At 47.0% G+C, this 18787-nt stretch overlaps 1 protein-coding gene across 1 annotated transcript; it reads right to left on the reverse strand.

Annotated features, from left to right (window-relative positions):
• Positions 1-4543: 4543 nt before the first annotated feature.
• LOC141026707 (uncharacterized) lies at positions 4544-6145 on the reverse strand. The gene has a single exon (XM_073503550.1). The coding sequence runs from the start codon at positions 6143-6145 to the stop codon at positions 4544-4546; it is 1602 nt and encodes a 533-aa protein (XP_073359651.1).
• Positions 6146-18787: the final 12642 nt, after the last annotated feature.

Consider the following 18787-nt stretch of genomic DNA (forward strand, 5'->3'; position numbering starts at 1 on the left):
TTTTGTGCATGCAACCTTAAAATCACATGACAACCTCTGCTTCCCTCTGCGAAGGGCCTGTCTTTTACTTTTATCTTCTACCCTTATACAAGAGTCGTGGTGATCATCACCTTTCCTTTTTACACCTTTTCCTTTGGCAAGCACTTTGTGTTGGAACGATCCTGATATATATATATCACTTGGATGTAGGTTCTCATAAATTATTATTGTTGACATTACCCTTGAGGTAAAAGGTTGGGAGGCGAAACTATAAGCCCCTATCTTTCTCTGTGTCCGATTAAAACTTTGAACCCATAAATATCACATGAGTGTCAGCAATTGTGAAAGATTAAATGATAGTTGAGTATGTGGAGTTTGCTGAATCAAAGCTCTTACATAGACCCTTCCCGGAAATAAGATGAATTGCAATTGTTTGATGACTAAGAGCACTGTTTGTTAGTTTTCAAGAAAGTTTATGATCTATACTTTAACATTTGATTAGCTTGTTACTTGATCATGAAAAGTTTTATGAGATGAGCTACTGTTATGACATATAATGATGCAAGAAAAGGTGATTGAAATTATCATTGATCAAACTTGTGCACCTGCTAGCATTCACACTTCATAAATTATTTCTTTTATCATTTACCTACTCGAGGACGAGCTGGAATTAAGCTTGGGGATGCTGATACGTCTCCAACGTATCTATAATTTATGAAGTATTCATGCTATTATATTATCCATCTTAGATGCTTTATATACATTTATATGCTGTTTTATATGATTTTTGGGACTAACCTATTAACCTAGAGCCTAGTCCCGGGCTGTCCATGAGGGTGGGGGACGCGCCCACCCCCCTGGCGTGGGCCCCTATCTCGTGGACGACTCGGAGACCCCCTTGACGTGAAACCGACGCCAAAAAATCCTATAAATACATAAACCTCCAGAAAATAACCTAGATCGGAAGTTTCGCCGCCGCAAGCCTCTGTAGCCACGAGAAATCAATCTAGGCCCTCTCTGGCACCCTGCTAGAGGGGGCCATCATCACCATGAAGGCCAAGGACCAGAGGCTGAACCTCTCCCCATCTGGGGGGAGGCCATGGAGGAGGAAGCACAAGGGGGAGAACCTCTCCTCCTCTCTCTCAGTGGCGCCGGAGTGCCATCGGGAGGGGAATCATCGCCGCGGTGATCGTCTTCATCAACATCACCATCATCATCATCAGCATCCTCATATCTTTTACGCGGTCCACTCTCCCGCATCCCGTTGTAATCCCTACTTGAACATGGTGCTTTATGCCACATATTATGATCCAATGATGTGTTGCCATCCTATGATGTTTTGAGTAGATATCCTTTGTCTTTGGGTTGATTGATGATCTAGATTGGTATGAGTTGTATGTTTTATTTTGGTGCTGTCCTATTGTGCCCTCCGTGTCGCGCAAGCGTGATGGATTCCCAATGTAGGGTGTTGCAATACGTTCATGATTCGCTTATAGTGGGTTGCTTGAGTGACAGAAGCATAAACCCGAGTAAGGTGGTTGTTGCGTATGGGATAAAGGGGATTTGATGCTTTAATGCTATGGTTGGGTTTTACCTTAATGATCTTTAGTAGTTGCGGATGCTTGCTAGAGTTCCAATCATAAGTGCATATGATCCAAGAAGAGAAAGTATGTTAGCTTATGCCTCTCCCTCATATGAAATTGCAATAGTGATTACCGGTCTTCTTAACAATTGCCTAGGACAATTCCGCACACCGACCCATTATTATTCCACACTCGCTATTTATAATATTCAGTAATATATTTTAACTTTATGATAACAGCACCTACTTTTATGTTTTCGCTCTCCGATATCTTGCAAAGTTATCCTCTTCATACCCACAACGTAGTTTTGTTTCTCGTTTCTAGTTGGAAGCAAACATTCGTTGTACGTAGAGTCGTATCAGTGGCAGATAGGACTTGAGAGAATATTGATCTTACCTTTAGCTCCTTGTGGGTTTGACACTCCATACTTATCACTTCCACCTTTGGGAATTGCTACGATGATTCCCTGCACTTGGGGATTATCGTCCGCCTCGCAAGAGGAGAGAGCCACCACCCTTTGCTTCTGTGATTGCCAACTGATTGGACTGCCACCGAGAAAGAAGATTGCTCCAGAAGTGCTCTTCCTGTCGTCCAGATCGCCGGCCATGTCAGAGTCGCTGAAACCCTCCAGCTCCAGGCGGTCACCACGGCGATAAGTGCAGCCGAGCGTGAGCGTCCTGGCGATGTACCAGAGGATGTGCTTCACAGCGGCGAAGTGCTCTGACGTTGGTGCTTCCATGAAGCGGCTCGCGAGGCCAAACACATAGGTGATGTCGGGGCGCATGTGAACCAGATACCGGAGACTGCCGATGATGCTCCTGTAGAACGTGGCATCGGTTGGTGGCGCCGAGCTTGCCTTGCTCAGCTTGCAGTTTGGCTCGAGTGGCACGTGCGTTGGATTGCACCCCGTCATGCCTGCCCTGTCCAGCAACTTCTTAGCATAGGCTGCTCGGTTGATGGTGATGCCGAGCATGCTCTGGTGCACCTCGAGGCCGAGATAGTATCTCAACAGCCCGAGGTCACTCATCTCAAACATGCGCTTCATTTCTTCCTTGAAACGGTGCAACTCCTGCAGATTTCCTCCGGTGATGACCAGATCATCCACATAGACACCGACGAGTAGCTGGGATGCTCCGGTGCCGCGAGTGTACACGGCGTGCTCTGTCCTGCTCCAAGTGAATCCCAGCGACACAAGACTGTTGTCCAGCTTGGAGTTCCATGCGCGCGGGGCTTGCCGAAGGCCATAGAGCGCCTTAGGAGCTTGTACACCTTTTCTTCTTTGCCTCACCGCGCGAAGCCGGGTGGCTGTGCTACGTACACCACCTCCTTAAGCTCGCCGTTCAAGAATGCCGATTTCACGTCCATATGGAGCACTTCCCACCCGTGATGTGCGGCAATGGCCAGGAGAACACGTATTGACTCCAGCCGCGCCACCGGCGCGAACACCTCCTCAAAATCCATGGCGGGTCGCTGGACGTACCCCTTCGCCACCAGCCTGGCCTTGTGTTTGATGACGGTGCCGGCGGCGTCCTTTTTGAGCTTGAACACCCATTTCGGCCCAATGGGTTTCTCCCCGCAAGGAAGGTCCACAAGCGTCCAGGTCGTCCAGGTCTTGTTGTGGATTGCCTGGAGCTCATTCATCATGGCGCGCCGCCATTACTCATGTGGTGCCGCCTCGGCGAAGTTTCCGGGCTCCTCGCCGGCCATGAGGTGCAGTACCTCCTCCTCAAGGTCCTCGTCAGGTTGCAGCAGCACCCCCTCGCACGTACCAAGGATCTCATCCATCATCCGGTAGAGGTGGGGTGCGTCTGGGTCATCGTCATTGTCGAAGAGGTCAGGGCGCTCCGCCGGCGGCGACACGAACACCGGGCCGCCGTTCGGAGTGGCAGGAGTCCCGCTAGTGTCGCCCGCCATGGTGACCGAACATGGACTCCTCGAGCCTCCTCCGGATGCGCTGGTCGTGTCCGTGTCAGCCGATCCTGGGGACGCGGCACGCATGCCCGACGCCCCAGTCGCGTCCACCGGAGCACTGTCGCCGGCCCCCTCGTACATAGGGTACTGCACAATGAAGGAGCCAGCCGACGCACCAGCAGGCTCTTCGCTCCAGTCCCAGCTCACCTCCTCGTCGAAGATGATGTCGCGGCTCACGTGGACGCGCTTTGACACAGGGTCATAAACGTGGTACGCCTTGCTGCCCTGTTCATACCCGATGAACACCATGGGAGTGCTCCGGTCCTCCAGTTTCTTCAGATGAGGCCGTGTTGTTTTGACATGAGCAATGCATCCAAATACACGAAGGAAATGCACGTCTGGCTTCCTACCAAACCAGGCCTCAAAGGGTGTCATGTCGTTGACGCTGCGGGTGAAGCTGCGGTTCAGCACGAACACCGCCGTGGTCACCGCCTCCCCCCAGAAGAACGCCGGTATGTTCTTGGCCTTCATCATGCTCCGTGCCATCTCCAACACCGTCTGGTTGCGACGCTCTACCACACCATTCTGTTGTGGTGTGTAGGGCGCCGTCAAGTGGCACTGGACGCCGTGGTCGGCGAAGTGCGTGGCGAGGGCGTTGGACGTGAACTCGCCGCCGCGATCGGTGCGCAGTGTGCGCAGCTTGCGGCCTGCCTCTCCCCCTCAGTGCTAGCTTGGAAGCTCTTCAGAGCAGCCGTTGCCTCGTCCTTCGAGTTGAGGAGGACCAGCCACATGTAGCGGCTGCAGTCGTCAACCAGCAGGAGGAAGTGACGCCGGCCGCTGGGTGTCGCCGGCGTGATGGGACCGCACAGGTCACCATGCACTAGTTCGAGCTGCTTCTTAGCTCTGTACTTGGCCTTCTGGGGAAACGGGATGCGCCGCTGCTTGCCGGCGAGGCACGCCTCACAGAGCTCGCCGGTGTACTCGATGAGAGGAAGGCCACGGACCAGTCCTCCGCGCGCCATCCGTTGGATCGCCTTGAAGTGCAGGTGACCCAGGCGGCCATGCCACTTCTAGGCCTCGCCGTCATGATGCGGCAACAGACACGCAGGAGGTACAGGGGTCATATCCAACTTGTACAAGCGATTTGACGCACGGTGTACCTTTACCAGGAGCTTCTGGCGTGGATCGAAGATCGTCATGTTTACGCCGCGGAGACGGATGTCGCAGCCGAGCTCATCCAGCTGCCCCAGGCTCACCACGCTGCTCTTCAGACGTGGGATGAAGTAGACGTCGGTGAGGGCGCGCTGCATGCTGCCGTCCACCTTGAACGCGATCGTCCCGCGTCCTCGGATTTGCACCACCGAGCCGTCGCCGAAACGCACAGTACCGGTGACGCTCTCATCTAGCTCGGCGAAGATGCTGCGATCCCCGGTCATATGGTTCGAGGCACCCGTGTCCAAGAACCAGGTGGTCTCCCGCGGCGCGTCGATGGCGCCGGGAGTGATCTCCGCCTGCTGCTCGTTGAGGAAAACGGGGAGCGAGGCGCTTGCCTCCCCTGTGGCCAAAGCCCCTGCCATGGCGGTGGAGACGGGGCCTGGTGTAGGAGAGTCGAGGCCCGCTGCCGTGACCGCAGAGGCCTCCGACGTGGTGATCTCCACCATCTCCATCAGGAGGACCGCTGGGTCCGCGTCCTCGTCCACCTGCACGAGGTGAGCTTCCTCGCGCTTCTTCTTCCTGCAGTCACGGGCCCAGTGCCCTTTGATGCTGCAGTAGCGGCACGTTTCCTTGTCTCCACCGCTCTTGTCGATGTTGTTGGCACCGCGTCCGCCCTGCGGACCTCCGCGGCCGCCGCCGCGGCGTCCACCGCGGCCGCGCCCACCACCGCGCCGGTTGTTTCCTCGCCCGCCGGAGGACGATCCACCGCCCCCCTGAGCCGAGCGCTTCTGTGCGTCCCACTCCTCCTCGGTGAGAAGCAGGCGGCCGCCGGATTGGGACTCGGCGGCGTTTTCGCTGATCCGGTCTTGCACGGCGCGGAGGCGACCAGTGACCTCGTCCAGGGACAGGGTGCTCACGTCGAGGAGAGTCTCGATCGCGATGGCGACCTGCACGTACTGTTGACGGACAACGCGCAGGAACTTGGCGACCACGCTGAACTCCTGAACGTTATCGCCGAGGGAGCGCAGGTTCGCGGCGAGGGTGGAGATGCGCATCGAGAAGTCGTCGATCGTCTCCCCGAAGCGGAACGAGATGCTCTCGGACTCGCGCCGCAGTCGTTGTGCATTTGCCATGCGCTGGGACGCGATCGCCTCCCACGCCTCCTTCGCGTTGGCCTTGGCGTTGATCGGACTCACCATGTCCGGCAGGAGGGCGCGCAAGATTGCGGCCATGGCCTTGCGCTCGTCACGGAAAGGTGCATCGCCGGTTTCAACGGCAGCCCACCAGCCCACGGCCTGCAGGTTTACCTTCATGAGCAGAGCCCATTCTGCATAGTTGGTGCGCGTCAGCGTGGGGTAGACTCCGGCGGAGCTCGTCTCCCGGATCACCTGCTGGTGCACCACCATCTCGCCGGTGCGGCGAGTCCTGCTCCTGCCCCGGGCTGGCGACGCTGCTCTCCTGCGTGGAGGGGTCTCCGAGCCCTGCCGGGCGTTCGAGCCGTTGCCGCCGGACGACATGGTCCCGAGGATGACCTTGCTCTGATGCCAAGTGTTGCCGGAGATGCTCGCCGGAGCACCTCCTTCCTCTCTCTCTTTCACTCTCTAAAACTCAGACGAAGAACAGACACAGGTATTTTTGTGCAGCATAAGTTCTGCTGCTTTTCGGTTTCTTTGATCCTTTTATTCAGCGATCCTAGTGATGCCGTAATGCTCGCAACAAACCCCATCGTGCCCGCGCCATCCCACCGGCGAAGTCGTGCAGCTGGCCTACTCCCTATCGGCACGGAGCACACAACGATGGTGCCCTCATGCGCTAACAGAAAAACGAAAGAACTGAAGAAGTCTGAATGTTTCTGAACCTACTGAAACTTCTGAAGAAAACTAACACCTAACATTATTTGTGCGCAACTGAAATAACCAACAGGTGAGCTCGACGCCGGGATAGATGTCGCTGTCGCACGCGGGGTTCTGCGCCATAAGGGCCTGGCATGTGGAGAGCCCCTGGTACGTGTCGTTGGCGATGGAGAAGTAGGTCACGTCGCGGAACTGGACAGCGTAGGCGGCGGCGTGCTGGTAGCGGCCTGCGGCCGTGCAAGCGCAGAGGATGGGAACGAGGAGCAGGGTGTTGTTCCTGACCGGGGAGGCGACGGGCACGGCATTGGCGGCGGCAACGGCGGGCGCGCTAGCGTTGAGGAGGTAGGCAACGGCGGAGCAGAAGGCGATGTAGGTGGCGCATGCCGGCGAGCTCGAGCGGTTGGTGCAGGTGTAGCCGAGGATGGAGCTGCCGTTGTGGGTGTAGCAGTCGGACTGCGCGTTGGCCTGGTACTCCTGCTGCGCCGCCGCGAGCGGGAACAGCGGCAGCGCGAGGAGCAGGGTGGTGGACGGCAATGGCAAGTTGGCAATGGCCATGTCAGCAGATGAGGCATGGTCCCGGAGACTAGGCATGATCAAGCGAAAACATTCAATAGAACGTCTGCACCCCGGCCGCGTTATCTTGACCGCCCGTACGCGCAGGGATCCGTGCCGTCATCAGCCGCTAATGAGAGCTGGCTTCTGTGATACACCTAGGGCCTATAAGGAACTGTTCATCAGACCTCTGTACACATCCCACAAGGAGACAACAGGAGCTGGACGAAATTCCTAGGAGCACATGGACGGACACTGCTACACGCCTACATCTTCTTGTTCCTTGGGACAGCTATATCGTCTTCCTCAACGAGCATGATGGCTACAAAAAGAGCTGATCCCTGCACCCGAACGAGAGCCAAAATGGTTGATAGAGATGGAGAGGTGAGCATAGCAAGCCCGGGCGCATTGCCTCCAATAGCAATGGTGCTCAAGGAGACCAAGGTTTTCTTGGATGAGTCAACCACGCAGACGTAGTTTCCTAGTACAGGCAGATCCAATCCTTGTTGTTTGGAGAGAGAGAGAGAGAGAGAGAGGGGGGGGGGGGGGGGGGGGGGGATAGTGCACACAAGAACGGCCAATCCTTATTTTCCTGATGTAGATCCAACCCTCGTTTGAAGACTAGCGCACACAAGAAATAAATGAAAAGAGTGCCTACAATATGAGCCATTCAGAGATATATAGGGCGTGTTTGGTTCAAGTTTTGAACAGTAGTTGCATTGCATACACTTCTCAACCTAGCCTGGTTGAGTAAAAACAGCCCCAAATACGTCATCTGCAAGTTGTTTGGTTGCCTGCATCTAGGGTCCCTGCATTAGGTAATACGCAAGTGCACTTTGTTTGGTTGCCTGCATTGGCTGAAGCGACACATGAACTCAGTGTTTGGTTGCACGCATGAGGTATGATTAAGAGCTAGCACTTCACTTAGCAGACAGGGTTAAGAGCTAGCAGAGGGAATGGCAGAAGAAGTGCAGTGTGCGCCGGACAATGGCTACTACGGTGGACAGTGGCCGTGGCGCCGTGTCCAACATGACAAGCATGGAGTCGGGGAAGAGCGACCCCGTCGGCGGCACGGCGAGCGACACCGTCGGCGAACTAGTTGCGGTGCTCGCGCAAAGACAGTCGATAGAGGAGCTCGACATGGCGGCGTCAGTGCAGTAAACTGCTGCTCAAAGAGAGATGAAGCTACGATCGTCGAAACCAAAAACTTACAACACGAGTGTTGTGAGGAACTGCGAGATTAGGCTGCTGGTCAAAGAAAATTTCAAATGATAGATCGTGCGCAACGAATCTGACAAAATTCGTCCAGAATAGCTCCAAACGGGAATACGAGATTAAGAACTTACGGTCGATGAAACTACGAACTGATCGCCTAAATGGAACCATAGCATCGAGGTGCATCTTTTTCGTGTAGAGCTTACCTCGAACCGAAGCACCGTTGTGTAAATCAGAGGGAGGAGATTAGATAGGAGCTTATTGGAGGTTGTAGAAGAACTCACGTAAACACCTCGCATCCCTCCGGTCTCCACTCGTGCAAGGGCCCACCAGCTTGCGCTCGCCTCGGCCTGGCTCACGAGAAACTGCCGATTCCTGGGTTTTCAGTGAGCCAGGCCCAGAGGTGCTTTAAGTTTCGTGCTATGCAGGCCCAACAGAAAAACCAGGCAACCAAACAGCCCGTTCCCTTCCCGCGCAGGCCTGGTTGGGCCTCATGCGAGCAACCAAACACGCCCATAGAGAGAAGAATTCAGAGAGAGAAGACGCGGTCGTCCATGCCTGTGGTGAATAAAAAAGGTCATTTGAGAGAGAGGGGGTCACATGCAGCATAGGGAGTGCATGCATAGAGGGAAAGAGAGCTCGAATACATGCGGCAGAAGACATGCATGGAGAGAGAGAGGGAGTACATGCAAAACATGCATATGCAGAAGACACTCACATCAGGACAAGATAGTGCAGAATAAAGCCCACAGTCCATAGCTTTGTTACTACTCATAATGACTCGTAAAGATCCTTGGGCTGACGCACATATCGAGAATCACGGCTGCAAACGAACGCCCGTGATAGTGCGGCCCCGGTGCAGATGTTCTAAAAATCCATGTCCCATGATCAAGCTTACTTGAACCTGCTCTCAGGCTCTCAGCTGGAATGACTTGGCTCACCAACGTACGTACTCAGTCAAGTGTGGTCGATCAGGACGACTTTTCAACCTTTTTGTTACGCGAGAGCTCAGCTGCCGCCACAAGACAAGGAGGGCCCCCACCCACTTTCAGCTGCGTGGGCCCAGAATCGTCAGTATCCTCCGTGGCGTCGTGCCAAGTCTTGAGAAAGAGTACAGACGGTCTTGGTCGTTGACGCCGATGAAAAACACGCGCGCGCGCACACACACGAACGTTGTATTTGGTGACCTCTTGTCATTGAGGTAGTTTTGTCTACAATACAAAATTCCAATGGTGTCTGATCTTAAGAAAACTAGCAAAGACTGCGCTGTGGCGCGCTCGTCGATAGTCTGCCTATATGGAGTTTTAGTTTTGAGATGACAGAGTTCTTAGAGGAAAATGGCTCACGCCCCGGTTCCATTGCAATAACGAAACCACACAACATTGTCCAAGGATACATGGTGCGCGGGGGAATAACAGCAAAATGCTGCCCCAGCAAAAACTCTAAGGAGTCTACACTCCTCTCCCATGGACCGGCTCCCAGAGGGATGCAAGCCAGGGAGAAGACAAGAGAGCAAAAGAGAAAAGAGAAATAGTATTGAGTACACCATTCACCAAAATGAGACAATATTTTTCTAATTTTAGATTCCTAGCGCCGGGGCGCATCTTTTTGGTGTCTTCAGAGCTAGACTCCAGTCCTGAAGCAAGGTCTTGTCGCTCCAGAGCACTGGTTTAACCCTAGCCAGGGTCTGGCCACAGAAGGAGGGGTGGTGCTCGCGCCATTTGTTCCTGACGTGGCACCGGGAGATGGCATCTCCTTTTGGTCGGGTCCGCGCACCTGATCTCCCATGAAGCCAAAGTGGTAGCTGTTTTTTGCCACAGTATCTGCATCCCATACCACGGCACAACATTAAAGCAAATGCCATTTCGATATCTCTAGAGAGCCCACAAGGCAGCTGCATGAAGCATAATATCTGCAGTGTTATTACAATTTCTAGCCCACCATTCAAGTAAACCATTCGAGTTAAGCTCGCTGGTCCTCCCGAGGGAGCCAAAAATCTCTCTCGAGAGTTCTCTCGAAACCAGACATTCAAAAAAAAAATGATTAACAGATTCTAGTTCTTTACAATAAAGGCAGGTAGCATCTTCTACATGCTGTCTTTTTTGCAAATTATCCCAGGTTAGTAGTTTGTTCTTAACTAGTAGCCAAAGGATAATCTAGATTCTTTGAGGAACATTGGCTTTCCAAATCATAGTAATGTTATCTCAGAGCACTCCTCTAAAATTCACAAAATTGTAGAAGGATTTAACTATGTAAATCCCTTTGGACTCCAAGTCCCAAATAATAGTGTCCTCACTATCATTCAACACAAGATCCTTAACTAAACTAAAATGCTCATTCCAAGCAGCAAGCATATCCGGACAAAAGCACCTCCTGAAGCTGATTTTCAGGTCCGTACCATCCCAGACCTCACTGATGGAAATGTTAGTAGAATTAGCAATATTGTACGGCTCCCAAAAGCTGGTGGCAAGAGTAGTATTGCCTGTCCACTGATCTTCCCAAAATCTAATACTCTTGCCATTGCCAACCTTCCAGAAAAGCCTACCTTGGATGCTTTAATAGCCCAAAGTATTCCTTTCCATAGAGGGGAGGCTCCAGTATCAGGACGGGCAAAAATATTAGGACTATGAGTTCTGTATTTGGCATCAATAACTTGTTCCCAAATTTTACCAATATCATTGAAATATCTTTTAGTCCAGGAGGCTAGCGGACTATGATTCATGTCAGCAATGTCAGGGATGCCCACGCCACCATATTGTTTCTTAAGGGTCACATTACCCCAAGAAGCTAGATGATATTTATGGTGACCCTCATAGGCATCCCAAAAACAGTGAGCAAGTTGAGAGTTTATCATCTTAATAGCCCACTTGGGGAATTTAATGATCCCCACAAGATAGCAAGGAATCCTAGCTAAGCAAGATTGGACCAGGGTAAGCCTCTTCCCAGAGGATAGTAATCTACCTCTCCAGCCAGCCCCTTTATTAATGATTTTATCTACAGTAGGCTGCAGATCCTCTTTTCTAAGTTTGCTATAATGGAGAGGAGCCCCTAAATATTTAATGGGGAATTCTCCAAGTTTGCAACCAAGGATCTGAGAAAAAACATTAGCTTCCTCTCTGCCAATGTTTATAGGAACCAGATCACATTTATGAAAATTGGTCCTCATCCTAGATAATTGCTCAAAGTAAGAAAGTAACCACTTAATGTTTTTTGCATAAGATAAATTTTTACTCAAAAAGAGCAGGGTGTCATCAGCATACTGCATACTGATGATGCCCGCAGGATTTGAGATGGGAAAAAGGCCTTCCAGCTTGTTATTTTTGGAGGCATTAACGAGAATTCTAGTAAAAACATCAGCAACTAAATTAAAGAGGAGAGGGGAGAACGGGTCTCCTTGCCTGGCTCCTTTGCCAGGAACAAAGTACTCACTGTTTTTGTCATTAATTCGGAGACCAAAAGAGCCTCTATAAATGAGAGATTCAACATTTTTCATCCACTTGTCACTAAAACCTCTTCTCCTCATCATATCTACTAAAAACTCTCTATTAATCATGTCATAGGCTTTTTCATAATCCAATTTAAACACAAAACCAGACTGCTTGTTTGAGTGAACAGAATGAATAATCTCATGTGCTGTATTAATACTCTCAGCAATAAACCTTCCTTTAATGAAAGTTGCCTGGTTCAAGGAAATTAAATCATTGCAAATAGAGACAAATTTTGTAGTGGCACACTTTGCAAAAAAATTAAAACTACAATTGATCATGGCAAGAGGTCTAAATTTCTCCATTTTGATAGCCTCAGCCTCCTTAGGGACTAGAGTCAGTGGGGAGAAATTAAGTCTGTAGAGGTCTAGTTCTCCCCTCTCCTAGTTTCTAAACAAAGCAAACAGTTTACCTTTAATAAGGTCCCAGAATTGCTGATAAAATAAAAAAGGAAGCCATCTGGCCCAGGAGCCCCTTCAGCATAAGAGCTAAATACATCATCCTTTATTTCCTTGTCAGTAAATGTAGCATCCAAAATGTTTTTATGAGCATCAGAGACTAATTCATCATCACCCCAAAAGTCATCTTTCAGAGTGATATCAATTTTATCTATGAAGCCAAATAACTTTTTATAATAGTTGACAACAATGTTCATGATACCTTCAGGATCAGAAACAGTACCTTCTTCATCACTTTCAATCATCAGGATCTGCTTCTTCCTCCTTTTTTGGCTTGCCACAACTTTGAAATACCCAGTATTAAGGTCACCTTACAGAATCTCCCTCTCCCTAGACCTCTATCTAGCTTTGATCTCTTCTTTCTTCCAAATATCATTCAGCTCACCTGCAATGGTTTTCATTTTGTGCTTAGTATTAGGTGAGGGAGGGTGAGTCTCAGAGAAAATGTCAAGGCAATTGTATTCTGCTATCAAGGTCTGCTTATGCTTGTTTTGCTCTGCCTCATAGTCGGTACACCAACCTTTAATAGCTTTCCTAGTATTCCTAATATTGAACTGCCAAATATCAATAGCTGTAGTTAAGCCACATTTGGTATTCCAGGCTTTGCAAACTATCTCTCTAAAGCCCACTAATTCAAGAAACCATTTTTCAAATCTAAACACCTTCTCTTTAGGAACAGAGAAAGCACAAGTATCCACCACCAAAGGAGTGTGATCACTCCCTAGCCTAGGTAGAGCTCTGAGATGGACATTAGGAAAAGTGGCTGCCCAATGATACGTCTCCAACGTATCTATAATTTTTGATTGCTCCATGCTATATTATCTACTGTTTTGGACATTATTGGGCTTTATTATTCACTTTTATATTACTTTTGGGACTAACCTATTAACCGGAGGCCCAGCCCAGAATTGCTGTTTTTTTGCCTATTTCAGAGTTTCGCAGAAAAGGAATACCAAACAGAGTCCAAACAGAATGAAACATTCGGGAACGTGATTTTTAGGAAGATTATGATCCAGGAGACTTGGATCCTACGTCAAGAAACAAAGGAGGAGGCCACGAGGTAGGGGGCGCCCCCCCCCCCTAGGGCGCGCCCTCCACCCTCGTGGGCCCCCTGTTGCTCCACCGACGTACTGCTTCCTCCTATATATACCTACGTACCCCCAAACGATCAGATACGGAGCCAAAAACCTAATTCCACCGCCACAACCTTCTGTACCCACGAGATCCCATCTTGGGGCCTGTTCCGGAGCTCCGCCGAAGGGGGCATCCATCACGGAGGGCTTCTACATCAACACCATAGCCTCTCCGATGAAGTGTGAGTAGTTTACCTCAGAACTTCGGGTCCATAGTTAGTAGCTAGATGGCTTCTTCTCTCTTTTTGGATCTCAATACAATGTTCTCCCCCTCTCTCGTGGAGATCTATTCGATGTAATCTTCTTTTTGCGGTGTGTTTGTTGAGATCGATGAATTGTGGGTTTATGATCAAGATTATCTATGAACAATATTTGAATCTTCTCTGAATTCTTTTATGTATGATTGGTTATCTTTGCAAGTCTCTTCGAATTATCAGTTTGGTTTGGCCTACTAGATTGATCTTTCTTGCAATGGGAGAAGTGCTTAGCTTTGGGTTCAATCTTGCGGTGTCCTTTCCCAGTGACAGTAGGGGCAGCAAGGCACGTATTGTATTGTTGCCATCGAGGATAACAAGATGGGTTTTTTTATAATATTGCATGAATTTATCCCTCTACATCATGTCATCTTTCTTAAGGCGTTACTCTGTTTTCATGAACTTAATACTCTAGATGCATGCTGGATAGTGGTCGATGAGTGGAGTAATAGTAGTAGATGCAGGCAGGAGTCGGTCTACTTGTCTCGGACGTGATGCCTATATACATGATCATACCTAGATATTCTCATACTATGCTCAATTCTGTCAATTGCTCAACAGTAATTCGTTCACCCACCGTAAAATACTTATGCTCTTGAGAGAAGCCACTAGTGAAACCTATGGCCCCCGGGTCTATCTTCATCATATTAATCTTCCAACACTTAGTTATTTCCTTTGCTTTTTACTTTGCTTTTATTTTACTTTGCATCTTTATCATAAAATACCAAAAATATTATCCTATCATATCTATCAGATCTCACTCTCGTAAGTGACCGTGAAGGGATTGGGAACCCCTTATCGCGTTGGTTGCGAGGAGTTATTTGTTTTTTGTAGGTACGAGGGACTCGCGCGCCTCCTACTGGATTGATACCTTGGTTCTCAAAAACTGAGGAAAATACTTATGCTACTTTGCTACATCACCCTTTCCTCTTCAAGGGAAAACCAACGCAGTGCTCAAGAGGTAGCAAGAAGGATTTCTGGCGCCGTTGCCGGGGAGGTCTATGCAAAAGTCAACATACCAAGTACCCATCACAAATCCCTTATCTACCGCACTACATTATTTGCCATTTGCCTCTCATTTTCCTCTCCCCCACTTCACCCTTGCCGTTTTATTCACCCTCTCCTTTTTCGTTTGCCTCTCTTTCGCTTGCTTTTTGTTTGCTCGTGTGTTGGATTGCTTGCTTGTCATGATGGCTCAAGATAATACCAAATTGTGTGACTTTACCAATACCAACAATAATAATTTCCTTAGCACTCCGATTGCTCCTCTTACCAATACTGAATCTTGTGAAATCAATGCTGCTTTGTTGAATCTTGTCATGAAAGATCAATTCACCGGCCTTCCTAGTGAAGATGTCGCTACTCATCTAAATAGCTTCGTTGATTTGTGTGATATGCAAAAGAAGAAAGATGTTGATAATGATATTGTTAAGTTGAAGCTATTTCCTTTTTCGCTTAGAGATCGTGCTAAAGCTTGGTTTTCGTCTTTGCCTAAAAATAGTATTGATTCTTGGAACAAGTGCAAAGATGCCTTTATCTCTAAGTATTTTCCTCCCGCTAAGATCATCTCTCTTAGAAACGATATTATGAATTTTAAGCAACTTGATCATGAACATGTCGCACAAGCTTGGGAGAGGATGAAATTAATGATAAGTAATTGCCCTACTCATGGTTTGAATTTGTGGATGATTATACAAAAAATTTATGACGGATTGAATTTTGCTTCTAGAAATCTTTTAGATTCGGCCGCGGGAGGCACTTTTATGGAAATCACTTTAGGAGAAGCTACCAAACTCCTAGATAATATTATGGTTAATTATTCTCAATGGCACACTGAAAGATCTACTAATAAAAAAGTGCATGCGATAGAAGAAATTAATGTTTTGAGTGGAAAGATGGATGAACTTATGAAATTATTTGCTAGTAAGAGTGTTTCTTCTGATCCTAATGATATGCCTTTGTCTACTTTGATTTAGAATAATAATGAATCTATGGATGTGAATTTTGTTGGTAGGAATAATTTTGGTAACAACGCGTATAGAGGAAACTTTAATCCTAGGCCTTATCCTAGCAATTCCTCTAATAATTATGGTAATTCCTACAACAACTCTTATGGAAATTTTAATAAGATGGCCTCTGAATTTGAGACTAGTGTTAAAGAGTTTATAAATTCGCAAAAGAATTTCAATGCTTTGCTTGAAGAGAAATTGCTTAAAGTTGATGAATTGGCTAGGAACATTGATAGAATTTCTCTTGATGTTGATTCTTTAAAGCTTAGATCTATTCCTCCTAAGCATGATATCAATGAGTCTCTCAAAGCCATGAGAATTTCCATTGATGAGTGCAAAGAAAGAACTGCTAGGATGCGTGCTAAGAAAGATTGCTTTATGAAAGCGTGTTCTTCAAATTTCTATGAAAATAAAGATGATGATCTAAAAGTAATTGATGTGTCCCCTATTAAATCTTTGTTTTGCAATATGAATCTTGATAATGATGGGACTGAATATGATCCACCTTTACCTAGAAGGCGTTCCAAGAATTCGGAGTTTTTAGATCTTGATGATAAATTTGATGAAAGTGGGATTGAAGAAATCAAAACCCTAGATGCTAATAAACCCACTATTTTGGATTTCAAGGAATTTAATTATGAAAATTTCTCTTTGATAGATTGTATTTCCTTGTTGCAATCCGTGCTAAATTCTCCTCATGCTTATAGTCAAAATAAAGCGTTTACCAAACATATCGTTGATGCCTTGATGCAATCTTATGAAGAAAAGCTTGAGTTGGAAGTCTCCATCCCTAGAAAACTTTATGATGAGTGGGAACCTACTATTAAAATTAAGATTAAGGATCATGAGTTCTATGCTTTATGTGATTTGGGTGCTAGTGTTTCCACTACTCCCAAAACTTTGTGCGATTTGCTAGATTTCCGCGAATTTGATGATTGCTCTCTAAACTTGCACCTTGCAGATTCCACTATTAAGAAACCTATGGGAAGAATTAATGATGTTCTTATTGTTGCAAATAGGAATTATGTGCCCGTAGATTTTATCGTTCTTGATATAGATTGCAATCCTTCATGTCCTATTATTCTTGGTAGACCTTTCCTTAGAACGATTGGTGCAATTATTGATATGAAGGAAGGGAATATTAGATTCCAATTTCCATTAAAGAAAGGCATGGAACACTTCCCTAGGAAGAAAATAAAATTGCCATATGAATCTATCATGAGAGCCACTTATGGATTGCCTACCAAAGATGGCAATACCTAGATCTATCCTTGCTTTTATGCCTAGCTAGGGGCGTTAAACGATAGCGCTTGTTGGGAGGCAACCCAATTTTATTTTTAGTTTTTTTTTGCTTTTGCTTCTATTTAGGAATAAATATTTGTTCTAGCCTCTGTTTAGATGTGTTTTTATGTTTTAGTTAGTGTTTGTGCCAAGTTAAAACTATAGGATCTTCTTGGATGATAGTTATTTGATCTTGCTGTAATTTCCAGAAACTTTCTGTTCACAAAAATAATTGTTAAAAATCACCAGAACGTGATAAAATAGTGATTCCAATTGCTGCTGATCAATAAACAAATTGTCTAGGTCTTCCTGTTTTGGCTGATTTTTTGGAGTTCCAGAAGTTTGCGTTAGTTACAGATTACTACAGACCGTTCTGTTTTTGACAGATTCTGTTTTTTCGTGTGTTGTTTGCTTAGTTTGATGAATCTATGGCTAGTAAAATAGTTTATAAACCATACAGAAGTTGGAATACAGTAGGTTTAACACCAATATAAATAAAGAATGAGTTCATTACAGTACCTTGAAGTGGTCTTTTGTTTTCCTTCGCTAACGGAGCTCACGAGATTTCTGTTAAGTTTTGTGTTGTGAAGTTTTCAAGTTTTGGGTGAAAGATTTTTGATGGATTATGGAACAAGCAGTGGCAAGAGCCTAAGCTTGGGGATTCCCATGGAACCCCCAAGATAATCTAAGGACACCATAAAGCCAAAGCTTGGGGATGCCCCGGAAGGCATCCCCTCTTTCGTCTACTTCCATCGGTAACTTTACTTGGAGCTATATTTTTATTCACCAGATGATATGTGTTTTGCTTGGAGCGTCTTGTATGATTTGAGTCTTTGTTTTTTAGTTTACCACAATCATCCTTGCTGTACAACACATTTTGAGAGAGCCATACATGATTTGGAATTTGTTAGAATACTCTATGTGCTTCGCTTATATCTTTTGAGTTATATAGTTTTGCTCTAGTACTTCACTTATATCTTTTAGAGCACGATGGTGGATTTGTTTTATAGAAACTATTAATCTCTCATGCTTCACTTAGATTATTTTGAGAGTCTTAAATAGCATGGTAATTTTCTTAAATAATCCTAATATTCTTGGTATTCAAGATTAGTAAAAACTTTCTTATGAGTGTGTTGAATACTATGAGAAGTTTGATGCTTGATGATTGTTTTGAGATATAAAGATGGTGATATTAGAGTCATGATAGTTGAGTAGTTGTGAATTTGAGAAATACTTGTGTTAAAGTTTGTGATTCCCATAGCATGCACGCATGGTGAACCATTATGTGATGAAGTCGGAGCACGATTTATTCATTGATTGTCTTCCTTATGAGTGGCGGTCGGGGACGAGCGATGGTATTTTCCTACCAAACTATCCCCCTAGGAGCATGCGCGTAATACTTTGCTTTGATAACTTGTAGATTTTTGCAATAAGTATATGAGTTCTTTATGACTAATGTTGAGTCCATGGATTATACGCACTTTTCTTCCTTCCACCATTGCTAGCCTCTCTAATGCCGCGCACTTTTCGCCGGTATCATACACCCACCATATACCTTCCTCAAAACAGCCACCATACCTACCTATCATGGCATTTCCATAGCCATTCCGAGATATATTGCCATGCAACTTTCCACCGTTCCGTTTATTATGACACGCTCCATCATTGTCATATTGCTAGCATGATCATGTAGTTGACATTGTATTTGTGGCAAAGCCACCGTTCATAATTCTTTCATACATGTCACTCTTGATTCATTGCATATCCCGGTACACCGCCGGAGGCATTCATATAGAGTCATATTTTGTTCTAAGTATCGAGTTGTAATTGTTGAGTTGTAAGAAAATAAAAGTGTGATGATCTTCATTTTTAGAGCATTGTCCCAAGTGAGGAAAAGGATGACGGAGACTATGATTCCC

The sequence above is a fragment of the Aegilops tauschii genome, chromosome 7, assembly GCF_002575655.3.
Source record: "Aegilops tauschii subsp. strangulata cultivar AL8/78 chromosome 7, Aet v6.0, whole genome shotgun sequence".
In the NCBI taxonomy this organism is placed as follows: Eukaryota; Viridiplantae; Streptophyta; class Magnoliopsida; order Poales; family Poaceae; genus Aegilops; species Aegilops tauschii.

What these genes read in the sequence shown, in the direction of transcription:
- LOC141026707 (XM_073503550.1), bottom strand. Translation starts at nt 6,145, where the DNA reads ATGTCGTCCGGCGGCAACGGCTCGAACGCCCGGCAGGGCTCGGAGACC.